The sequence below is a fragment of the Chiloscyllium punctatum genome, chromosome 24 (genome assembly GCF_047496795.1).
Source record: "Chiloscyllium punctatum isolate Juve2018m chromosome 24, sChiPun1.3, whole genome shotgun sequence".
Classification (NCBI taxonomy): Eukaryota; Metazoa; Chordata; class Chondrichthyes; order Orectolobiformes; family Hemiscylliidae; genus Chiloscyllium; species Chiloscyllium punctatum.
In genome coordinates this window covers 63,410,636-63,431,908 of record NC_092762.1, presented here as the reverse complement: position 1 = coordinate 63,431,908, position 21,273 = coordinate 63,410,636, and the positions used below count along the sequence as shown (strand labels likewise).

General features: G+C 42.2%; 2 protein-coding genes across 2 annotated transcripts; both read left to right on the top strand.

Annotated features, from left to right (window-relative positions):
- Nucleotides 1–4,220: 4,220 nt before the first annotated feature.
- On the top strand, nucleotides 4,221–5,006 carry LOC140494636 (actin, adductor muscle-like). The gene has a single exon (XM_072594034.1). The coding sequence runs from the start codon at nucleotides 4,281–4,283 to the stop codon at nucleotides 4,989–4,991; it is 711 nt and encodes a 236-aa protein (XP_072450135.1). The 5' UTR covers nucleotides 4,221–4,280; the 3' UTR covers nucleotides 4,992–5,006.
- Nucleotides 5,007–10,199: 5,193 nt separating this feature from the next.
- Nucleotides 10,200–11,252, top strand: LOC140494634 (actin, cytoplasmic-like). The gene has a single exon (XM_072594033.1). The coding sequence runs from the start codon at nucleotides 10,227–10,229 to the stop codon at nucleotides 11,250–11,252; it is 1,026 nt and encodes a 341-aa protein (XP_072450134.1). The 5' UTR covers nucleotides 10,200–10,226.
- Nucleotides 11,253–21,273: the final 10,021 nt, after the last annotated feature.

Sequence of the window (21,273 nt, the reverse complement as noted above, 5' to 3'; positions counted from 1 at the left end):
GTCCATAGGGGATGGCTGTTTTAATATGTTTTGGGTGGAAGCTGGAGAAGTGTAGCATTGAGAGGTCATCCGTAGGTTTGCGGTAGAGTGAGGTGCCCAGTGTGAGGTAGTTGAACAAGTTACTCAGGAGTTTAAGGCTGAGACAATAAGAAAGTTACGAACCGATGAAATTCTCTGTTTTGAGAGCAAGACTTAGAATGTTTTCAAGGTGTTGGGCAAACTTCTTGGTGCTAAAGGGATCAAAGGACTTGAGGAGAAAGCAGGAAAAGGGCACTGAGTTGGATGATCATACTGAATGGCCGAGCTGGCTTGAAGAGCCGGATGGCTTACTCCTGCTGACTGTTTTTACGTAGCTATTTGCTAAATTTCACTGAAACTTTCCTGATTCTCCCACACTTTTCCAGGCATGAGGAACTTGACCAGTGGAGTCTTGGACTTCCCAGGCAATTCCTCTGGAGTTGGAGATGGATATCCCCAATGCTCAACACTCAGTTGCGCTGGAATAAGGACCATCAGGCCATTGGAAAATCCAGGCTGATCTCTTCTCTCTCTCCACAGATCCTGCCAGACCCGGTGAGTACTCCCAACTGGTTATAAAACATAGAGTATTACAGCGCAGAACAGGTCCTTCAGCCCTCGATGTTGCACGGACTGTGGAACCAATTTAAAGCCCATCTATCCTACACTATTCCATTTTCATCCATACATCTATCCAATGACCATCTAAGTGCCTTTTAAAGTTGTCTACTACTGTTGCAGGTAGTGCGATACATGGCCCTACTACTCTCTGAGTAAAGAAACTACCTCTGACATCTGTCCTACATCTATCACCCCTCAATTTAAAGCTATGTCCCCTTGTGCTAACCATTGTCATCGAGGAAAAAGGCTCTCAATGTCCAACCTATCTAACCCTCTGATTACCTTATATGTGTCAATTAAGTCACCTGTCAAACTTCTTCTCCCCACCAAAAAAAAATTCCTCACGTCCCTCAGCCTTTCCTCGTAAGACCTTCCCTCCATACTAGACATCATCCGATCTCTTCGGAACCCTTTCCAAAGCTTCCACATCTTTCCTATAATGCGGTGACCAGAACTGTATGCAATACTGCAAATGTGGCCACATCAGAGTTTTGTACAACTGCATCAAGACCTCATGGTTCCGAAACTCGATCCCTCTACCAATAAAAGTTAACTCACCTTATGCCTTCTTAACAACCCTATCAACCTGGGTGGCAACTTTCAAGGATCTATAAACCTGGACACTGAGATCTCTCTGCTTATCTACACTACCAAGAATCTTACCATTAACTCTACATTCCTGTTACTCCTTCCCAATGAATCACCTCACATTTTTCTGCATTAAGCTCCATTTGCCATCTCTCAGGGAACAAACAAGACTCACGGTTGGTGTATTGCCTCCCAGGTGCTAGAGTCCGTGATGTCCGTGATGTCTCAGATCAAATCTTTGGTGTTCTGAAGGGACAGGGTGACCAGCCCCAAGTCGTGGTCCGGGTAGGTACCAACAACATAGGTAGAAAAAGGGATAGAGTGGATTTCAGGGAGCTAGGGTGGAAGCTGAGAGCTAAAACAAACAGAGTTGTTGTCTCTGGTTTGTCACCCATGCCACGTGATAGTGAGGCAAGGAATATGGAGAGACATCAACTGAACACACGGCTGCAAGGATGGTGCAGGATGGAGGGTTTCAGGTACTTGGATAATTGGGGCTCATTCTGGGGAAGGTGGGACCTCTCCAAACAGGACAGCCTTTCACTGAACCAGAGGGGTACTAATAACCTGTGTAGGAAATTTGCTGGTGCTATTCGTTGGGTTTAAAGTAGCTCAGCAGGGAGATGGGAATCTGAAGTGTAGTTCCAGTGCACAGGAGGATGAGAGTAGGGAGGACATGGTCAGGATTTCATGGTTGCAGGAAGGAGCTGGCAGACAGCAAGCTGTTTTGAAGAGTGTCTACTTGAACGCCAGATGTTTGCGAAATGAGGTAGGTGAGCTTGCAGCATGGATAGGTACCTGGGATTTCGATGTTGTGGCCATTTCGGACACATGGATAGAGCAGGGTCAGGAATGGATGTTGCAGGTTCCAGGGTTTAGATCTTTCATTAAGAACAGGCAAGGCAGTAAAAGAGAGGGAGATGTGGCGTTGTTAGTCAAGGATACTATAACGGTGGCTGAAAGAACTTCTGATGAGGACTCGTCTACTGAGGTAGTATGGACTGAGGTTAGAAACAGGAGAGGAGATAGTCAACATGGTTCTGTGAAGGGCAGGTCATGTCTCACGAGCCTCACTTGAGTTTTTTGAGAAAGTAACCAAGCATGTGGATGAGGGTAGAGCAGTTGACGTGGTGTACATGGACTTCAGTAAAGCCTTTGATAAGGTTCCAAATGGTAGGCTATTGGAGAAAATGCAGAGGCACTGAATTGAGGGTCATTCAGCAGTTTTGACTGGAACTGGCTTTCTATAAGAAGGTAGTGAGTGATGGTTGATGGAAAATATTCAGCCTGGAGTCCGGTTACTAGTGGTGTGCCACAAGGATCTGTTTTGGGACCACTGCTGTTTGTCATTTTTATAGATGACCTGGGATGCAGGCATAGGTGGATGGGTTAGTAAGTTTGAAGATGCCACTAAAGTTGGTGGAGAAGTGGACAGTGTGGAAGAATGTTGCAGGTTGCAGGGGGACTTGGATAAACTGCAGAATTGGGCTGAGAGGTGGCAAATGGAGTTCCATGCAGCTAAATGTGAGGTGATGCACTTTGGGAAGAATAACAGGAAGGCAAGAGTACTGGGTCAATGGAAAAATTCTTGGTAGTGTGGGTGTGCAGAGGGATCTTTGAGTCCATGTACACAAATCCCTGAAAGTTGCCACCCAGCTTGAAAGTGCTATTAAGAAGGCATACGGTGTGTTAGGTTTTATTGGTAGAGGGATTGAGTTCCGGAGCCGTGATGTCATACTGCAACTATACAAAACACCAGTGCAGCCGCACTTGGAATATTGTGTACAGTTCTGGTCGCCCCATTACAGGGAGGATGTGGAAGCATTGGAAAAGGTGCAGAGGAGATTTACCAGGATGTTGCCTGGTCTGGAGGGAAGGTCTTATGAGGAAAGGCTGAGAGACTTGGGTCTGTTCTCATTGCAAAGAAGAAGGCTAAGAGGGCATTTGATAGAGACATTCAAGATAATCAGAACGTTAGGTAAGGTAGACAGTGAAAGTCTTTTTCCTAGGGTGATGGCGTCAGCATGTATGAGGGGGCATAACTACAAATTGAGGGATTGCTAGATTTAAGACAGATGTTCGAGGCAGGTAGTTTACTCAGAGATTAGTAAGGGCCTGGAATGCCCTGCCTGCCAATGTAGTTAACTCAGCTACACAATGGAGGTTTAAACAATCCTTGGATAAGCACATGGATGATGATGGGATAGTGTTGAGGGATGAGCTTAGATTAGTTCACAGGTTGGCGCAACATCGAGGGCCGAAGGGCCTGTTCTGCGCTGCATTGTTCCGTGTTCCCGGAATTCTCCAGAAGTCTTCAACCTTCTGAAGGGAAGGGGCATTTCAGTTATAATTGTGCTTGTATTCCATCAGTGTCGTTTTGAACTTGGGCATCATGCTGGTTTTACATATCACGGCACATGTATGTGTTTTATCACTAGAATGGGCAAAAAAAAATATTCACCGACCCACGTCACAATCGGTCCGATTCTTGACTTTGTGATGTACCTCTTTCTGATAATGAAAAGATTTAACTCCTGCATTCTTTCTCCGCTGCACGAAAGGAAATGTCTAAAGGTTATTGGAAGTGTAAAGTATCGAAGTCTCTATCGTTGGCGATGGGCCAGGAGCGGCACACACACTCTGAGATGAAAGCGGAGAGCAGATTCAATCCGAATTGCTGCACCCGGAGGACGGGAGCACTGGTCATTGACATGGGATCGGGCGTCTGTAAAGTGGGCTACGCCGGGCAACCTAGACCCGACTCGGTTCTCGGATCAATAGTGGGCTACCCGAGAGGGAGGAGTAAGCGGAACAGCATCACCGTGGGCAGAACGGTCTCCACCGAGCCTGACCTCAAACTGATCCGGCCAACTCGCCAAGGAATCATCGTGGACTGGACCGCGGCGGAAGATCTCCTCCGCCACGTGTTCTATGAGGATCTGAAGGTGTCTCCGGAGGAACACGCCGTCCTGATCTCAGACCCTCCCCTCAGCCCCACCACCAACAGGGAGAAGATCGCCGAGCTGTTGTTCGAGCGCTTCAATGTCCCCGCCATGCACGTCTCTCACCAGTCGGTGCTGGCCGTCTATTCTTACGGTAAAACCAGCGGGCTGGTGGTCGATTCTGGGGACGGCGTGACCCACTCTGTCCCCGTCCATGAGGGCTACAACATGCCCGATGCCATCAGTCGAATCGACCTGGGGGGGCACGACCTCACCACTTACCTGATCAAGCTGCTGAGTGAGGCTGGCAACGCGTTTCATGAGAAAGGCAGGTACATTGTCGAAGACATCAAGCAGAAATGCTGCTATGTGGCTGTGGATTATAGAAATGAGGGAACCCGCCTTGTGGACTATGAGCTCCCAGACGGGCATCTCATTACCATTGGCAAGGAACGATGTAAGTGTCCAGAAGCTCTCTTCAAGCCATCGGTCATGGGGTCAAACCAAGAAGGTATCCACGTGATGACCAGCAATAGTTTGAAACGGATCGAGCCCCAGATTAGAAAGGTAATGTACGATAATGTTCTGCTGAGTGGAGGCACCACCTTATTCGATGGCTTTAATGTACGTTTCTGCAAAGAGATTTTTCCTCTGACCCCACATGACATTAAACCCAAAATCCACGCTGTCCCAGAGAGGAAGTATGCTGTCTGGATTGGTGGCTCTATACTGGCCTCATTACACTCCTTCCAGTCTTTATGGATTCGCCAAAAGGATTATGAAGAAGATGGCCCGTTAATAGTGCACCGGAGATGCTACTGAGAGCGATGTACCTGTTTTGACCTATTATCGTTTCAAAAGTATTCAAGTTTGTCATTTTTGTGTTAGGATTATTTTTTTAAAAAGATAGTAAATCAGCTTTCTTTTTAATTTTAGCCATCAAATATTCAGAACTAGTCATATCACACTCAAATATATTTCTTCATATATTCAAGTGAGCTTCCATATTACTGTATTATTTAAAAATACTTTGTTAGAAATTATATTTAAGGAATTAAATCATCAAAGAAATGCACACAAAATAGCTTGCTTATTTCCTTGCTGAATGTAAGATTTTCCAAGGTTTGAGAAGCCTGATCTGACACTCAGAGTAAGTGCTCAAATGAGGTTTGAAAGCCTAGCTGTCAAGTAAAATTTAACATTACATTTTAACTCAAGCAAAAGTGACCTCCTTCAGTGTATTCAAAGTGTTCATTGATTCAAGCAGTGGTCTACGTTTAATGTGGAAGTTGAGGTCTTGTTATGTACACGGGACTCTGATTGCCATTTCAGATACCACCTGATTTAAATAGTTCCATTGCTAATGAGAGAACAGTGGTGCTGTAAGGGTAAGTCTGGACATATTTCGGATGATTTCAGTGGCGCAAGAGTGGACTTCCAGGGAACAGAAAAAAAACCAAACTATCATGTATGCTGGAGATCTGAAATATAACCAGAAAGTGATTCAGATATTCAGGTCTGGCAACATCTGTGCGGTGAGAAACACCCAAGTTAACATTTCAAGTCTGGTATGATACTTCTTTGGAAATGAAAATATTGTCCTGTGGTTACAATCCACACTCCACTGCTCAGAGCTTTACTGGCAGCAGCTCCTGGTGACCTCTAGTTTTTAATCTGAGAAGCTGCAACAGTTTGTTCAATGCTGTACAATTCCGGTGATAAATTATATGTGCCAGACTTGAAAAATCATGGCCACTTTGTTACCCAAATGGCCAATCAAACTCAGTACATAGTCAGTCAGCTCTGCAAAAGCCTTAGTTGGGTTGGTTAACTTAGTAGGTTGAAATTCAGGACCATGTCAACAGTGTGCGTTTCATTCCCATTCTGGTGAAGGTAGATGTGAAGTGTGCCTCCTTGCCATGCCTCTAAGAAGATAATGGAATACCACCACTGGCAAAAAGGTGACAAGAAATCAGCTCAGGATGAAGTATCAGCAGGCAATGGGCCAAAAACCTGTCCTCAGGCAGAACACATAAACCATACTTTAAATTGTACTCTGTTCACTGTATCAAGTAAGTTATTATGCAAATTAGGTGAAGTACCAGACTGAAATTGCAGCAACAACTGCAATTTATCTCACAGCACAAAGGTGACATAACATTCTAAAATGCTTTATGGAGACATTATCAAACAACATCCTACTTACAACATACAGAGGAACCTAATAAGACAGGTGACCAAAAGCTAGATCAAAGATTTTAAGGAGTTTCTTAAAGAAAGGAGAAGAAGCAATAAGGAGGTTTAGGGAGGGAATTCCAAAGCTTAGTTCCTAGACAGTCAAAGTCATAGTTGCTAATGCTGTAATTAAGCAACAAGCCAGAATTGGAACAATGCAGAGGCGGCAAATGTTTAATGAGCTGAAGATATTTCACAGAACATGGAAACCTGGGACATAGAAGGCATTAAACACAGAAATAAGAATTTAAAATTAGAATCATTGTTGAACTGGGAATCAATGTACATCAGCAAGCATTGAGTTGACTGATGGATGGGACACTGTGTAAGTTAGGACAAAGGCACTTGTTTATTGAATGTGGAATATATGACACCAGTTAGGAGATTTGTGGGATGACCAAGTTTAGAGCTAAGTGTTTGGACAGCAGATGGACCAATGCAAAGGTGGGGAAGATTGACATTAAGGAGCGGAAATAGTATTTGAAATGGAGAGGATGTGAAGTTGGAAACGAATCAGTTCCCTCATATTAATTTGGAACATATTTCTACATGTCTAATACTAGATGTCTTCATTATGAAAAATCTAATGCAATAGAGGTGTCAATAAAGATGCTGGATAGACAGCTGTGTGTTGTCATCATGCACGTGGAATCGTATTTTTTTGGAATGGTATTCTCGAGGGGCAACTTGTAAATGAGAAATGGCAAATCATTGTGTAAATTCCAGAAGTAAATATGGGGAAGTTACTGGATTCTGTCATCAGATACAGATTGACTTCATTGTGTAAAACGGTATGGCTTGATTAAAGAGAATCCACATAAAATCAAGTCACAATAGTTCTGTCAGAGCATAGACCTGCCCTCTTGTTAAAGAGAGCTGATGGGTGAAAGTTTAATGGGATAGCCTCAGGAAAGGAGATGGGCTGAGAAGGAGAGTCTTTCGTGGTAACCTTAACTAATGCAAGAATTGAACCAACACTGTTAGCATCACAAATCAGCTATCCAGCTAACTGACCCCCTGCAACTGTCTCTGATTAATTAAGATTTTTCATGGCAGTCACTAGCGTGGTGGATTATAAAGTATGCTTCGATGCCTGTATATCATGAGTAATTAAATAGGATTTTGCATATTCGCAAAAATGAAACAACAAGGAATCGGACGTAACCTTGTGACACAGATTGGTAACTGGTTGGGAATTGGGAATCAGAAGATAAGTTTAGAGGAAACAGTTTCTGATTTGCCTTATTCTAATACTCATTGCTGGATTTTCAAATCCTTATTCTGTGTCAGCATTAGCAATTTCTACATCCAAAGGAGAGACCATTTAAGTTGTCAATTAGCAGCATGAGGGGGAACATGGAGGTAAGGCAGAGTTAAACAAAGGCCATTTGAAACAGTGAATGGCAGTCATGATGGAGCAGCAGGGTCCTCAAAGGTCACTGTCAGTTTGGGCATAGGTCCTCAAATAGTACCAAGTTCTCATTGTATTCTTGAGCTGTTAATTGATATGGTGCCAGCCCATTAAAGATATCTCATTTCTATTGCTGTCGGTAAATAGTCACAAGCTATCTTTAATTATTCTACTTCCTAAGAAATCTCACAGACAATTAAGTACTGAAACAATGATTTAAACTTTGTTGCATGTAACAACCAAAATAAGACCTCTCAAGTAGGCTAGTTAAGCAACACAAATCAACTTGGCTATTACCTGATTAATGGTGGAATTTAGCTACGATTCTAACCAACAGTGTCTGTCTCAGATGTCCAGGGTTTGATCCTTGTGCAGTGTTGTTCTTCAAAGTTCTGCTAATGAAGGGTTCTGGAGTTGCTTTCTTATACAAATTTTCATTTTTCAGGTCTATAGTGTGACAATATTGAAAATTTTAGATTCTTTCATCCTAAATATTGATTATTCCTTTGGAATCCCCGAGTCTGCTGTTGCTTCCTTATCAGAAGTAACTCCTGTATTCCTTGTTACATTTGGTGTTCACTGTTTGAAGACAAATTTTCCTGCAGTTAACTCCTTAAATTCTTCTGCAAGGCAATCAGTTGTCCTTGTGGCATAGAGCAGTCATTCATCAAGCAGATGTCAAAATGTTTTGTTTATGTAGCCTCAACTACTTCTTCCGTTGACATGGCTAATTGTTTTCAATTGCTTTATAAGTTTGTCCCTGTCCTTTAATAGTTTATTCCAGACAGAGTTATTGTTTCTTCTTTCAATCAATGAGCAATTATTAAAGTTCTGAAGTTTATGATATCACACTATCCTCTAGCAGAAGAAATGTATCCACAGGAACAAAGAGGCTGAGTTGGCAATGGATGTCAGCAGCCAGCGAAGGACACAGGTCTGGTACAGAAAGAGATTCAATAATCTGACACATCAGGAAAGGTCAGGAATAGGTCTCTAAGCCTGCACAAATGGATGTACATATGACCTAAGCAGACTGATTTCCCACTGTTCTCTTAAACTTTGTCAGATTATGTGACATCTCTGAGACAACAGCAACCTTTTCATTGGAGGTGAAATTGAGAAGGCAACATCACTGAGGGGAACAACCTGTGTTTTGATGTCATTTCTGGAAGCGGTGAATTGTGAGATTGTGGTGTGCAGGATCATTTGACAGGTTTATCTTCATGTGCGCTCTAATCATCTGTGATATTGGTTGTGCCAAGATATCTATGCCATGGCCCAACTTGTCATCATTGCCTCCTTGTGTGATGGGAGCAGTTTTGATAGGGGAGCAGAGTGTCCCAGCCATGAATTATCTGGCTCCCTCCGCAAGGACACGTGCTTCAGAGGTTGTTTGATCCCATTATTCCTCTGCACTTACAGCTGCACTCAGTTCACCCTTAGCTTTAATCAAGACTAGGATGGGCCACTGGTGTGAAGCCAGTTTTGAATTTAACAAATTGTACACATTCCCATACAGCCACCGTAATGTACATGTATTTAGATTATGATTGAACTATAAGATTGTTATGGCAATCTAAAAGTAACATTAAAATTAAGTTCACCACTACAAAAAAAGAGTACTTTTTTGTAAAGTAAATTATGAAATATTTTTCCAAAAGTTAAAAATCACAGAGGGGAGGGAGGGGGGGGGAGGGTGTTGGCATTGCATCGGGTCATGCAGAGTGTTGAAGTGCAAGATTGTGGTGTGCAGAGTTATTTGATAGGTTTATCTTCATGTGCCAAAGGTTAAAAATCACAGAGCAGCTTTGTGGTTAAAATAGCAGCCCTCTCTCATGTCTTCAGCATTTTGTATGTGAAAAAAAGAATCGATTTTATAAATATTTTCGAGGTATTAGATGCACGTTAGAAACAGTAGATTTTGATCAGATTAAGGCGGCGTTTTATTTCAGCAAAAAGTAACCCATTTTCTGATATAAAGATTAAAGACAGCAAAATGTTGCCCCCAGAATGGCCTGAGGCTGTAAATTGCATCTCAGCACCGTCATAATTGATGAAATAAATTGCGACTGTGATGTCCGGCCTTATAAGGGTGGATTTAACAAATGTCACACCGAGACATCTAGTGCTTTAACCAAAGTGATACCCCTGGCTATCAAATACAGCACGGCCTGCCCGGTTGTCCTTTGAAGACTCCGAAAATGTTACAGAAAATACAACGGCCGCCGTCTCGCACAGTGGACAAGGCGAAAATCTCAAGACCGCCTTCTTTATCCGGAACAATTAAGGATGTCAAACCGAAAGATAAGCCAGAAACTGTGAACCAGCCCCGGATCTCAGTGATAAGGACGGGAGCACTGGTGGTGGACATTGGCTCGGGCTGTTGTAAAGTGGGCTACGCCGGCGACCCAATGCCACAGTCACTGGTTGGGTCCGTGGTGGGCTACCCGAGAGGGAGGAGTAAGCGGAACAGCATCACCGTGGGCAGAACGGTCTCCACCGAGCCTGACCTCAAACTGATCCGGCCAACTCGCCAAGGAATCATCGTGGACTGGACCGCGGCGGAAGATCTCCTCCGCCACGTGTTCTATGAGGATCTGAAGGTGTCTCCGGAGGAACACGCCGTCCTGATCTCAGACCCTCCCCTCAGCCCCACCACCAACAGGGAGAAGATCGCCGAGCTGTTGTTCGAGCGCTTCAATGTCCCCGCCATGCACGTCTCTCACCAGTCGGTGCTGGCCGTCTATTCTTACGGTAAAACCAGCGGGCTGGTGGTCGATTCTGGGGACGGCGTGACCCACTCTGTCCCCGTCCATGAGGGCTACAACATGCCCGATGCCATCAGTCGAATCGACCTGGGGGGGCACGACCTCACCACTTACCTGATCAAGCTGCTGAGTGAGGCTGGCAACGCGTTTCATGAGAAAGGCAGGTACATTGTCGAAGACATCAAGCAGAAATGCTGCTATGTGGCTGTGGACCAGGACAAACAGACCAACCTGTCTGAACAAGAGTACCTTGTGGACTATGAGCTCCCCGATGGTCATGTCATTACCATTGGCAAGGAGAGAATGAAATGTCCAGAAGCTCTCTTCAAGCCATCGGTCATGGGGTCAAACCAAGAAGGTATCCACGTGATGACCATCAATAGTTTGAAGAAAACTCAACCCCAGGTTCAGCAAATCATGTACGACAACATCCTGCTGTGCGGAGGCTCGACCATGTTCGAGGGCTTTTACTCGCGGTTTTGTCGAGAGATATTTGCAATGGTTTCCAAAGACACCAAGACCAATGTGCACGCTGTCCCAGAGAGGAAATACGGCGTCTGGATCGGCGGCTCCATCTTGGCCTCTCTCCACGCCTTCCAGTCCTTGTGGCTTCGCCAAGAAGATTATAAAGAACGAGGCCCATTCATTGTGCACCGTCGCTGCTACTGAGATTGGTTCGCTGGCGTGCACTTAGAATTGAGAGAGGGATGGTTGATTCATTCATGAAAAAAATGCGAAACTGCATAGATAGAAAATGTCAGTAAAGGCAATAAATAGTTTTACAACGGTTATCCGTAGTGTGTTTGTTTATTTTGCCATTATACCGATCTGATTGGCATCATTCTTCAGAAGCCAACTAACAATATACTCTGGGTCTTTTAAGGTCTGTATTCAAATACACCAAAGCCAAAAAGCAAATATTAAATCAAGGTTATTTTCAATAAGTGATCATCAGAAAACTAACATGCATTTGTTACAACCAGCTGAGAAGGGGAAAGTCTTTTCTTCTCTTTAATGCTGTCTCAGTTGCAGTAAATATGTTTATTTCTTTTAATCACACACTTAAAATGTACGAGCCAAAGTTAAAGAGTCAATTGCAAAATTTTCTTCAGTGAACAAAAGAAGAATAGTATTATTTACTCACCCTGAGAAGAAATTATCAAAGGCAATGTCACTTTGTCTCTCACATAGATACACATTAGATAATAGATATTTTTATTTTTTAAAGAAGTCTGAAAGAGATAGGAAGAATGGAGATTTCAGTTGTTTATTTGTTGACTTGTATTCTCTGTGTAGCGAAGTTTGTAGATTTTTTGAGTTTTTGGTAAATGGTTCGCTAATTGCATTTTCATCAGATGTGATTTCTTCAAAGTTTGAAAGAAATAAAGAGAGAGAGAAGCATTTCAACTTATTGTCGTTGCAACTTGAAGTTTTCTCCTCTATGATATGCTGCTCAAAACAGTTACTGAAATATAGTTAATTTGTGTATTACCAAGTCGGCTCCATTGTCTTTCCAAGCTGGCAAAATGGCAAGTGAGCCTTTCGTTTCTGAATATGTAACATTAACATACAAGTGTGAATTAAAATAAGATGGTGCAAATTTCTTGATACTTAGTTGATTGGTTTCAATATCTTCAGATAAAATAGTAAATTCAGTGCAGATGGTCTCATTTATTCCACATTATCTTCTGGACATGCCTCAAACTATGGTCAGGTGACCATAGCAACCATTGTTTGTCAATATTTGTCCTATTTTGAAACCACTTTAGCCCATAAATGATCTCAGATTAAACAATCAGATGATGGAAGAACATTGGATTGTCCATATACAGTATATCATTGTTGTAAGACACTGGATATCTTTCCTTTGGCACATGAACAAAATTCAGAATCAAACTCTAGATTTGCTTTGTGGCAGTGTGAAACTACGGTAAAGGGTGTTCTGCACTGAGATGTCTGCCACTGAGCTTACTGATATGTCACCATCTTCATCATGGACATCTGTTTTTGCATAATGCCCACATTGATGATCTACATTAAGCAATATTGAATCAGCCATGTATTTCCTAATGGAGTATGATGTCTAGAGCATAATTTTGGCTAAAAGACTGGAAACGTTTCTGTGCAAGTCATTCCACCAGAAAATTCTATTAAATTAGTGATGAGAAGACTGACTGGAAGAATAATTGAGGGTTATTTCATGGTATTTCTAACAGGAGGGTTCTGAGAACATCCGTGATTAGTCTTTACCTGTAACAGGCCCTAAACGATGCTGAGTTGGTTCTGTGAAAGGAAGGAAAGTTATTTTTTCATTATAACTGGAAAACATTAAATCTGTAAAAGGTTACAAGCAAGAGAGCAGAAAAAACAGTGAAAGGTGGAAAGGTCATTAGGTAAAATCTGTGATAATGCAGAAGACCGGAAAGATTAAATATTGAAAAGGAATTCTGGTACAAGGCATTGGGGTAAAGAAATAACATATTCATTTAGTGGAGGTGTAAGTGATAATAGCAAAAAAAAATCTGCTGTGTAAAATAAGATTGATTATGATTTGAACTCAATACTAAGTCTGCTCTTGAAACTTTCCTGTATGAGAATTTTTACAGTATAAATCCTACATGTTAAAGTGGTTGTCCCTTATCTGGTTTCTCAGCATAAACACCAAATTTTGTCCATAGGTCTAATTCCTTTCATTTGCCTCTGTTATTACTTGATCCTCAAGTTTATTGGCAGCCACCAAAACTTGTCATATGAGAAGCAGTTGAGAACTCTCAGTGTGTACTCAGTGGAGTTCGGAATGATGAGGTGGTGGGGTGGGATCTCATTGAGATTTATAGAATCATGAGAGGCCTGGATGGAGTGGATATAGAGATGTTTCCATAGTAGGAGAGACCAGGACCAAAGGCACAACCTCAGAGTGAAGATGACCCTTTGGAAATGAAGAGAAATTTCTCCAGCCAGAGAATGGTGAATCTGTGTAACTCATTACCACAGAAGATTGTGGAGGCAAGGTCATTGTATTTAAGACAGATATAGATAGGTTCTTGATTAGTAAGGGAATCAAAGAGAGAAAGCAGAAGAATGTGGTGGAGAAGCATATAAGCTATGATGGAATGACAATGTCGACTTGATGGGCTAAATAACCTGATCCTGCTCTTATAACTTATTGTCTACGGCCTTATGGTCTTAATTATTATTAGGACTTCTGTTTCTACTGTCATAATCTTAATCCCCTTGTCTGACCTCTTAAAGGCTGTGGCACCCAAATGCACTTTTATGGTTCTCAATATCTCAGCAATGAGATCTCCCTACTGCAGGAAGATTTTCCCCCAATATGTGATTGTATCCTGACACAAGAGTCACATCCAAATAAATTAACAATATTTGCACTTTTTCACCAGTCACTGAATAATTGTCATTTGCTATAATAACCAGTCCTGCTAAAAGTACTTTCATTCTTCATTCTTCCTGTCCTTAAAATGTTGTGTTCATTATTTTGAAAGCTGGAAACCAATGAGTTTTTTTTTCTCAGTGTGACTGCAGAATGCCCTTTTGTTCTGTAGAAGCTGAAGAAAATAATTACTTCCTGAGAAATATTTTCAAGTCAGCAGGCATCTGATCTAACAGATCTTTTCCCTCAGAACTAAACTCATTAGAACCAGTAACATTTCGGTGTAAATTGTATCAAGATGCAAAACTAGGGAAGTAGTTAGGGCTTTAAACTTTAAACTACATAGTGGGAACAAAGAATTAAATTTGGAATGGGGATGTAGTTCAAAAAATGGAGACAAGGCAAGAGAGAAAGTTATCGATATTGGAAATGATAAATAGACCATGAGAGGAACGAATAGCAAGTACATACCTAAGAGTGAATTAAGAGTTAACGCTGGAAGTTACAAAGATAACAAAAAGGCAATACTAAAGGCTCTGTATTTGAATGCACATGGCAGCCGAACCAAAACAGATGAATTGCTAGCTCAAATAGAAATATTTAGTACAATCCGATGGCCATTATAGATGCAAGGCCCCAGGATGACATAGATTGGGAGATAAATATTGAAGGATACAGGAAATTTAGGAAGGACAGGAAGGTATGGAATGGTAGAGCAGTTGTTCTATTAATTAATGATGACATTTAGGTATGGAATGGTAGAGCGGTTGTTCTATTAATTAATGATGACATTAATATAATTGAGGGGAATGACCTAAGCTTAGGAAACCATGGTTTGGATAGAGATGAGGAATGACAATGATAAATGTCACTTATGAGAGTGATGCTCCCCACTGCTGCTCAACAGTAACCACACAGTAAACAGAGTATTAAGGAAGAAATAATATGATCTTGTCAGAAAAGCAATAACCCTAGAAGATTTTAATTAACATTGACTAGAAAAATCAGGGAAAAGTAGCCGAGAAAAGGAATATAGAATATTTTTGAATAGTTTCTTAAAATATCATGTTGTGGAACTGATCAGAGATAAGGCTATAGTAGATCTAGTGTTGTGCAACAAGGTAGGATTCATTAATGAACTATAGTGGAAGTACCCATAGGTCACAACAGACATGATATGATTGAATTTCACATTCAGTTTCCGAAAGAAGGGATTGGGTTCAAAATTGGTATTTTAAACTTAAGTGAAAGTAATCATGATTACAGCTAGTTAATGTGATCTGGCATATTAAGTTAAGGAATAGGTCAATCGAGATGAAGTGGCAAACTTTTCAGAGAATATTTCAGAATGCACAGAACAAATACATTCTAACAAGAAAGAAAAATTCCAAGGGGAGAGCTACCATCTAGTTGATTAAACAGAATATTTAAAACAACAAAGATGGATGAAAAAATTAATGAGGGCATCATGAGACAAAGTAGGGTTGAAATATAAAAGCAAATAGAATTTTTATAGCTACTTAAAAGAAAAGAATTAATGAAGTGTTGGTCCAATTGAAAGTGAGCTTGGGAAAATAGCAAGATGACAGATGACTTGAATAATTGTTTTGCACTGGTCTTCACTGGAGAGGACACAAGCAAAATCTGAGAAGTCGCTATGTTTCAGGAAATGGAAGGGAGGGAAAATCTCTCAAGAATTAGAGAAATGGTATTAATGAATTGGTGTAGCCATGGGTTAACAAGTCCCTGGGACCTAATGGACTTCATCATAGGGTCTTAAAAGAATGAGCAAGTGAGATAGCTGATACATTTAGTGGAATCTTCCCAGTTTCTGAGCTACATTGGCAATGGTGACTCAGTGAGGAAGATAGTGTGAGATTGGCAGAAATGAGATTCTCGATATTGAGATGACAAAGTTAAATTCTCCCACCAAGTTTGAACAGTGAGACAAGAATGTTGCTCATTACGCGTGGTCAGATGCCAATTGCATCCATTTGCCTGTGTAAACATGCCAGTATTACTACATTTCACCACATTGATATGCAGTCTCCTGTGTTCCCCTACCCCCACCCCCCACCACCCCCCCCCCCCCAGATAGAAACTGTACAGCAACAATTCTCACCTGAAAGTCAGCGCAGTACCTGATGACTCCAGTTCACCACTTGTTCCTGTGGACCCTCACCTTGGACAGCAGTGACCAGCATCTCAAGGTATACTCCACAGGCAGTTACCACCTGTACATTCTCTCTGTCCACAAACATTGGCATCAGATATGTGCCAGCTTCTCCACACCCTTTTGTCATATTCCTGGTCAACTTGCACTATGATTCTGCACTTCAGTGCTGCACTTTAGAGTGCACTGTATCTCTTATTGTAATGTTGCTGCAGGACATTTAGTGTGCCATGTCACTCACGCATCTCACATATACAAAAGTGCATCTCAGACCTCCTTTCTTGCTGTCTTAGCACTCACTTACTCGGCTATGTAGATTTTCTCAGCATCTTTTCCTGCCTTGCCTTTTTGTGTTTGACCTGCTCAGGCAGAGCTTGAATATATACAGTACGTCAGTACTGACTTCTTGACTTGCCTTTTAGCACAGACACAATCCAGGCAGCTGGCCATGGTTGTCAACAGTGATCAGTCACAGAGTAGAATGTTACTGTAATAGCAATGTGGTACATCAATGCACCATGTTCTAGAAGCTTATTGTGGCTAGCACTGTTCCTTCACAGTACCGGGGACCCAGGTTCAATTCCAGCTTTGAAGTGAAGTGTCTGCGTGGGTTTCCCACCAGCCCACAGTCCAATTTTAGAAGGATTGGCCATGATAAATTGCCCCATAGTGTCCAGGGGTGCGCAGATTAGGTGAGTTAGCCATGATAAATGTGAGGTTAAGGGATTAGCATGGATCTGGGTGGGATGCTATTTGGAGGGTCAGTACAGACTCGATGAGTCAAATAGCTTCTTTCTGCACTGTGCAGCAGATGCACTGAACATGCTACAACCAAATGGGCATGCCTCAAGATCTAAGGGGTTGTAGTGCTGATCCAAGCCAAGGAAGAGAACCTTCATTTGGAGGGGGGTAGTCTGAGCACAGTGAGGCAAGGACACTTTCTGATAATAGCCCAAGGACTTGGGCATGTTCAGTTGCTTGGAGCTACCATGGTTGGAGGTTCTGTATCAATATACTCTGCAGCGTGGGTCACGGCCAGTCCTGCTGCTCCCGTACAACCAGGTTGGGGAGGTGCAGTCCTTGCAAGTCAGTCAGAGAGGTAGGTCAAGGTCAGTCCTTTGGGTTAGCTCAATGAAAATTACAGAGGTGTTATCGAGGGCCATTCTTCTGGTGGGGCAATTGGGCAAATAAGTTCTGGAAATTGGGGGCAGCATACAGGGATACCAAGGGGGCAATAATTATGAGGGGCAGAAATTCAACTTAAAGAGGAATAGATAATAGTGCATTGGAAGACATGGTTACTTCAGGAGGATGGGTCACTGTCAGTCACAACCTGCTTGCTCTTAAAGTGGGGGAGATTGTGTAACACAATAATAAAACCAGGAAATGCTAGAGAAACTCAGGAGGTCTGGCATCATCTGTGGTGGGAAAAACAGTGTCTTGAGTTCTATCTACAGTAGGTGTTACTGTCATTGTTTCTACAATACAACAAAGGCACAGAGAAATTGAGGATTAGCAGACCCGCCAGCAATCCAAAGGCTAGCAGCAACCTCCAGCATCTCTTAAAGAGCCTCCAAATGAAGAGGTTGCAACTGAAGGACCCCTAGGGATGCACAAAAGATGCAGGAGGCCAAGAGTCCATTGTCCATTACGGCTTTCCACCAGATAAGCGAGACACAGTGTTGCCACAGACTGAGAATGTGCTGGATACTGTCACAGAACTATCTCCAAACTCTTTTGGAGCTTGACCTATAGCATGAAAGAGTGGGAGGGCTATCCTATCCTGGTAGACATCAAGGTGAATATTGAACTAAATTTTGATGCAACCAGCCACTTCCAAGGCTGCACTGACTGGGGTCTCATAAACCCTTGAAGCACAAATGAATCAAGTCTGCTCCCGATGCAATTAATGTTGAAACACATCACTTCATCTTGTTTACCCATGATGAGGTCTCTGCTGCAGCCTGGGCAGTAGTCTTTGCTAAATTAGCTGGCTTCTCATAAATAGAAAGGATTATAGACTGGATAAACATTGCATTGAGGGCAACATATTAGAGCACAGCTAACTTCATCAACAAAAATGGGTTCCATTCAGTTTCAGCAATGCATAAGTCATCCATGATCATCTGTACCACATATTAGAATTCTGCACCAGGTACCCTGGAAGCTGTCATGCCACTGTATCCCTGAGAACTATCATCTTACTGCTTTGTTTCAAGGGTGAAATGTCTTACAAAGATGGTTCCTGCAAGACAAGGCTACTGTCTGTGACCATGGCTGCTGGCTCTTAAGCAAACCATTAACTGAGGCTGTGCATAGTTACAATGTAGTCTATTATTCCATCAAGCCAATCATGGAGCAAATGGTAGGCTTGGTGAAGGTGAGGTTCCAGTGCATGAACTGAATTGGGGCGACCTTGCACGACATCTCATACAGGATGTGCTATCCTTTGTACAACAGGAACAAAGAAAGAGAGAATGCTGAAGATGTGCAGGTCAGGTGAATTGGCCACGCTAAATTGCCCATAGTGTTAGGTGCAGAAGTCAGAGGGGAATGAGTCTGGGTGGGTTACTCTTCAGAGGGTCAGTGTGGATTTATTGGGTTGAAGGGCCTGTTTCCACACTGTAGGGATCTCATCTAACCTAATCTGATCAAGAGTTGTGAGACGGGTAGCATTTTTCTGAGGAGGAGAATGAGAACAATGCGCAGGAGGAACATTATCTTCTGCATGATAGAGTGTTGCAGGATCAGGTATAATAAGCCAGATAAGACTTAATTGACACCCAGTTTCAGTAGATGTGAATGGGTTCAGCGATGTTTGTTGTTGCTTGAAACATATGCAATGCTATCTGTTTCCAAAGGCAAATACAGGTTCTGTGTGTGTGTTTATTCATCACTTTTGCTGTTTTTCATTAAAAGTGAATGTATTCAATTGTTTGAGGGCTTTCCAATCTGTGACATCACACATTGAACAGTGGAAATATGTTATGCCATACTGGCTATTGAGGAAATTGTAGCACTTCCTCAGATAAGTTTCCACGATGGGACAACACTGAGGAATGGGTGACCTGTGTAGCTTGTTTTTTAAATAGCAATACATTTACGAATGTGCACTTGTCCTTGCAACAAATTGTCAATCATGCCACTTATGTGCCTTGAGAAGCATTTGCTTTTGATTCCTTTCCCACTATGCACGTGGTGAAGGACAGTATCTGACAGATAACTGGCAGTGTTTGACTTGGTTCATGGCTGGCCTTAAAAAAATGGCATTGGCACTGGGAGTCCCAGGAGATCCAGATAGCAGTGAGTATTTCCACCTCTGGTGCGTGGGAAGATTGGATGGTTGGGGCATCATATTGGTGCGGTGCATTGTTAACATGGGAGGAATCTTGCTAGAGCTCAGGCAGAGAAAACATTTACAAAACTCATAAAAATTTATACTTAGCTGCTTTCTGGTAAAATTCAGTCTGTTGGTTCTAATGTTCAAAAATTCCCTCAATTTCAGGTTGGAATACTGCAAAATGGGACTCCTTTATTCAAACATTAAAGAGACAGAAGCAGGAAACCACAAGTCGGTTGCTTAACATCTATCATCGGGAAAACATTGGAAGCTATTACCAATGACTTGAGGTAGCACGGTGGCTCAGTGGTTAGTACTGCTGCCTTACAGCACCAGGGACCCAGTTCAATTCCAGTCTTGGGCAGCTGTCTGTGTGGAGTTTGCACATACTCCCTGTGTCTGCGTGGGTTTCCTCCGGGTGCTCCAGTTTCCATCCACAATCCAAAGATGGGCAGGTTAGGTAAATTGACCATGCTAAATTGCTTGTAGTGTTCAGGGACGTGTAGGTTAGGTACAATAATCAGGAGTAAATATCGGATAATAGGGGATGGGAATAGGCCTGGGTGGGTTACGTTTCAGAGGGTCGGTGTGGACTTTTTGGGCCAAAGGGCCAGTTTCCACACTATAGGGATTCTATCTATCTATCTATCATGATTTTATAACACGTATTTCAAGGTAATTTGGTCAAAACAACTTGCCTTTGTGAAAGGGAGATCTTGTTTAATCATGTCCATTTAATGGAGCTGTCTGAATAAGTAATATGCTGTCAGGGAACTGGTCAATATACTGTACTTAGATTTCCAAAAGGCCTTTGATAAGGTGCTACAAAGAAGGTGTCTGATAACATATTGGGGTGGAGCTAACAAAAACAAAGAGTAAACATAGATGATCATTTTCTGGTTAGCAAGTTGTAATGGGTGGTATGTCACAGGGATTGGTGCTAGTGCCTCAATGTTGACAATTTACATAAATGACTTGGAAGAAGAAACATTGTGCTCCTTATTTCTATTTTTGTATTAAGCTGTGTATGTCTTCAAACAATCCAGCAATACAAACTTTAATATTGCTGCATGGATCCCAAAATTAAGTTTGTCAATCTTTTAAACTAGAAACAGAGGAACAAAATTAGACCATTTGCCCCTTTGAGTCAAGTGTAACTTGGGAAATGGTAGATCCACTTGAGGACAAAGGAGAGAATTTATGCATGGAGGCAGTGGAAGTGACTGAGGTCCTTAATGAATACTTCATATCAATATTCACCAAGGAGAAGGACATGGATGAGGGTGAGAGTTGGGAGGGACACGTTGATATTCTTGGACATGTCGATAGTAATGTAGTTAAGTCTCCAGGGCCCGATGTGATCTATTCCAGGATACTGAAGGAGGCAAATGAGGAGATTGCTGAGGCCTTGACAGAGATTCTTGTATCCTCTTTTCATCAAGGTGAAGTCCCAGAAGATTGGAGAATAGACTACATTCTTCCTTTGGTTAAGAAGGGAAACAGGGTTAACCAGGGAATTATAGGCTGGTGAGCATTATGTCTGTGGTAGGGAAATTATTAGAGAAGATTCTTAGGGACAGACTTTAGTTGCATTTGGAGAGAGAGACTTAGGAATAGTTAGCATGGCTTTATGCAGGAGAAGTCTTGTCTCACAAACTTGATTGAGTTTTTTGAGGAAGCGATGAAGATGAAGGCAGTAAATATTGTAAACATGGATGTTTACTTTACTAATAGAAGAATCATTTTCTTATTCTCCCTCTCCAGATTAAACTGGCATTCTTTTCCA

What these genes read in the sequence shown, in the direction of transcription:
- LOC140494636 (XM_072594034.1), top strand. Translation starts at nt 4,281, where the DNA reads ATGCACGTCTCTCACCAGTCGGTGCTGGCCGTCTATTCTTACGGTAAA.
- LOC140494634 (XM_072594033.1), top strand. Translation starts at nt 10,227, where the DNA reads ATGCCACAGTCACTGGTTGGGTCCGTGGTGGGCTACCCGAGAGGGAGG.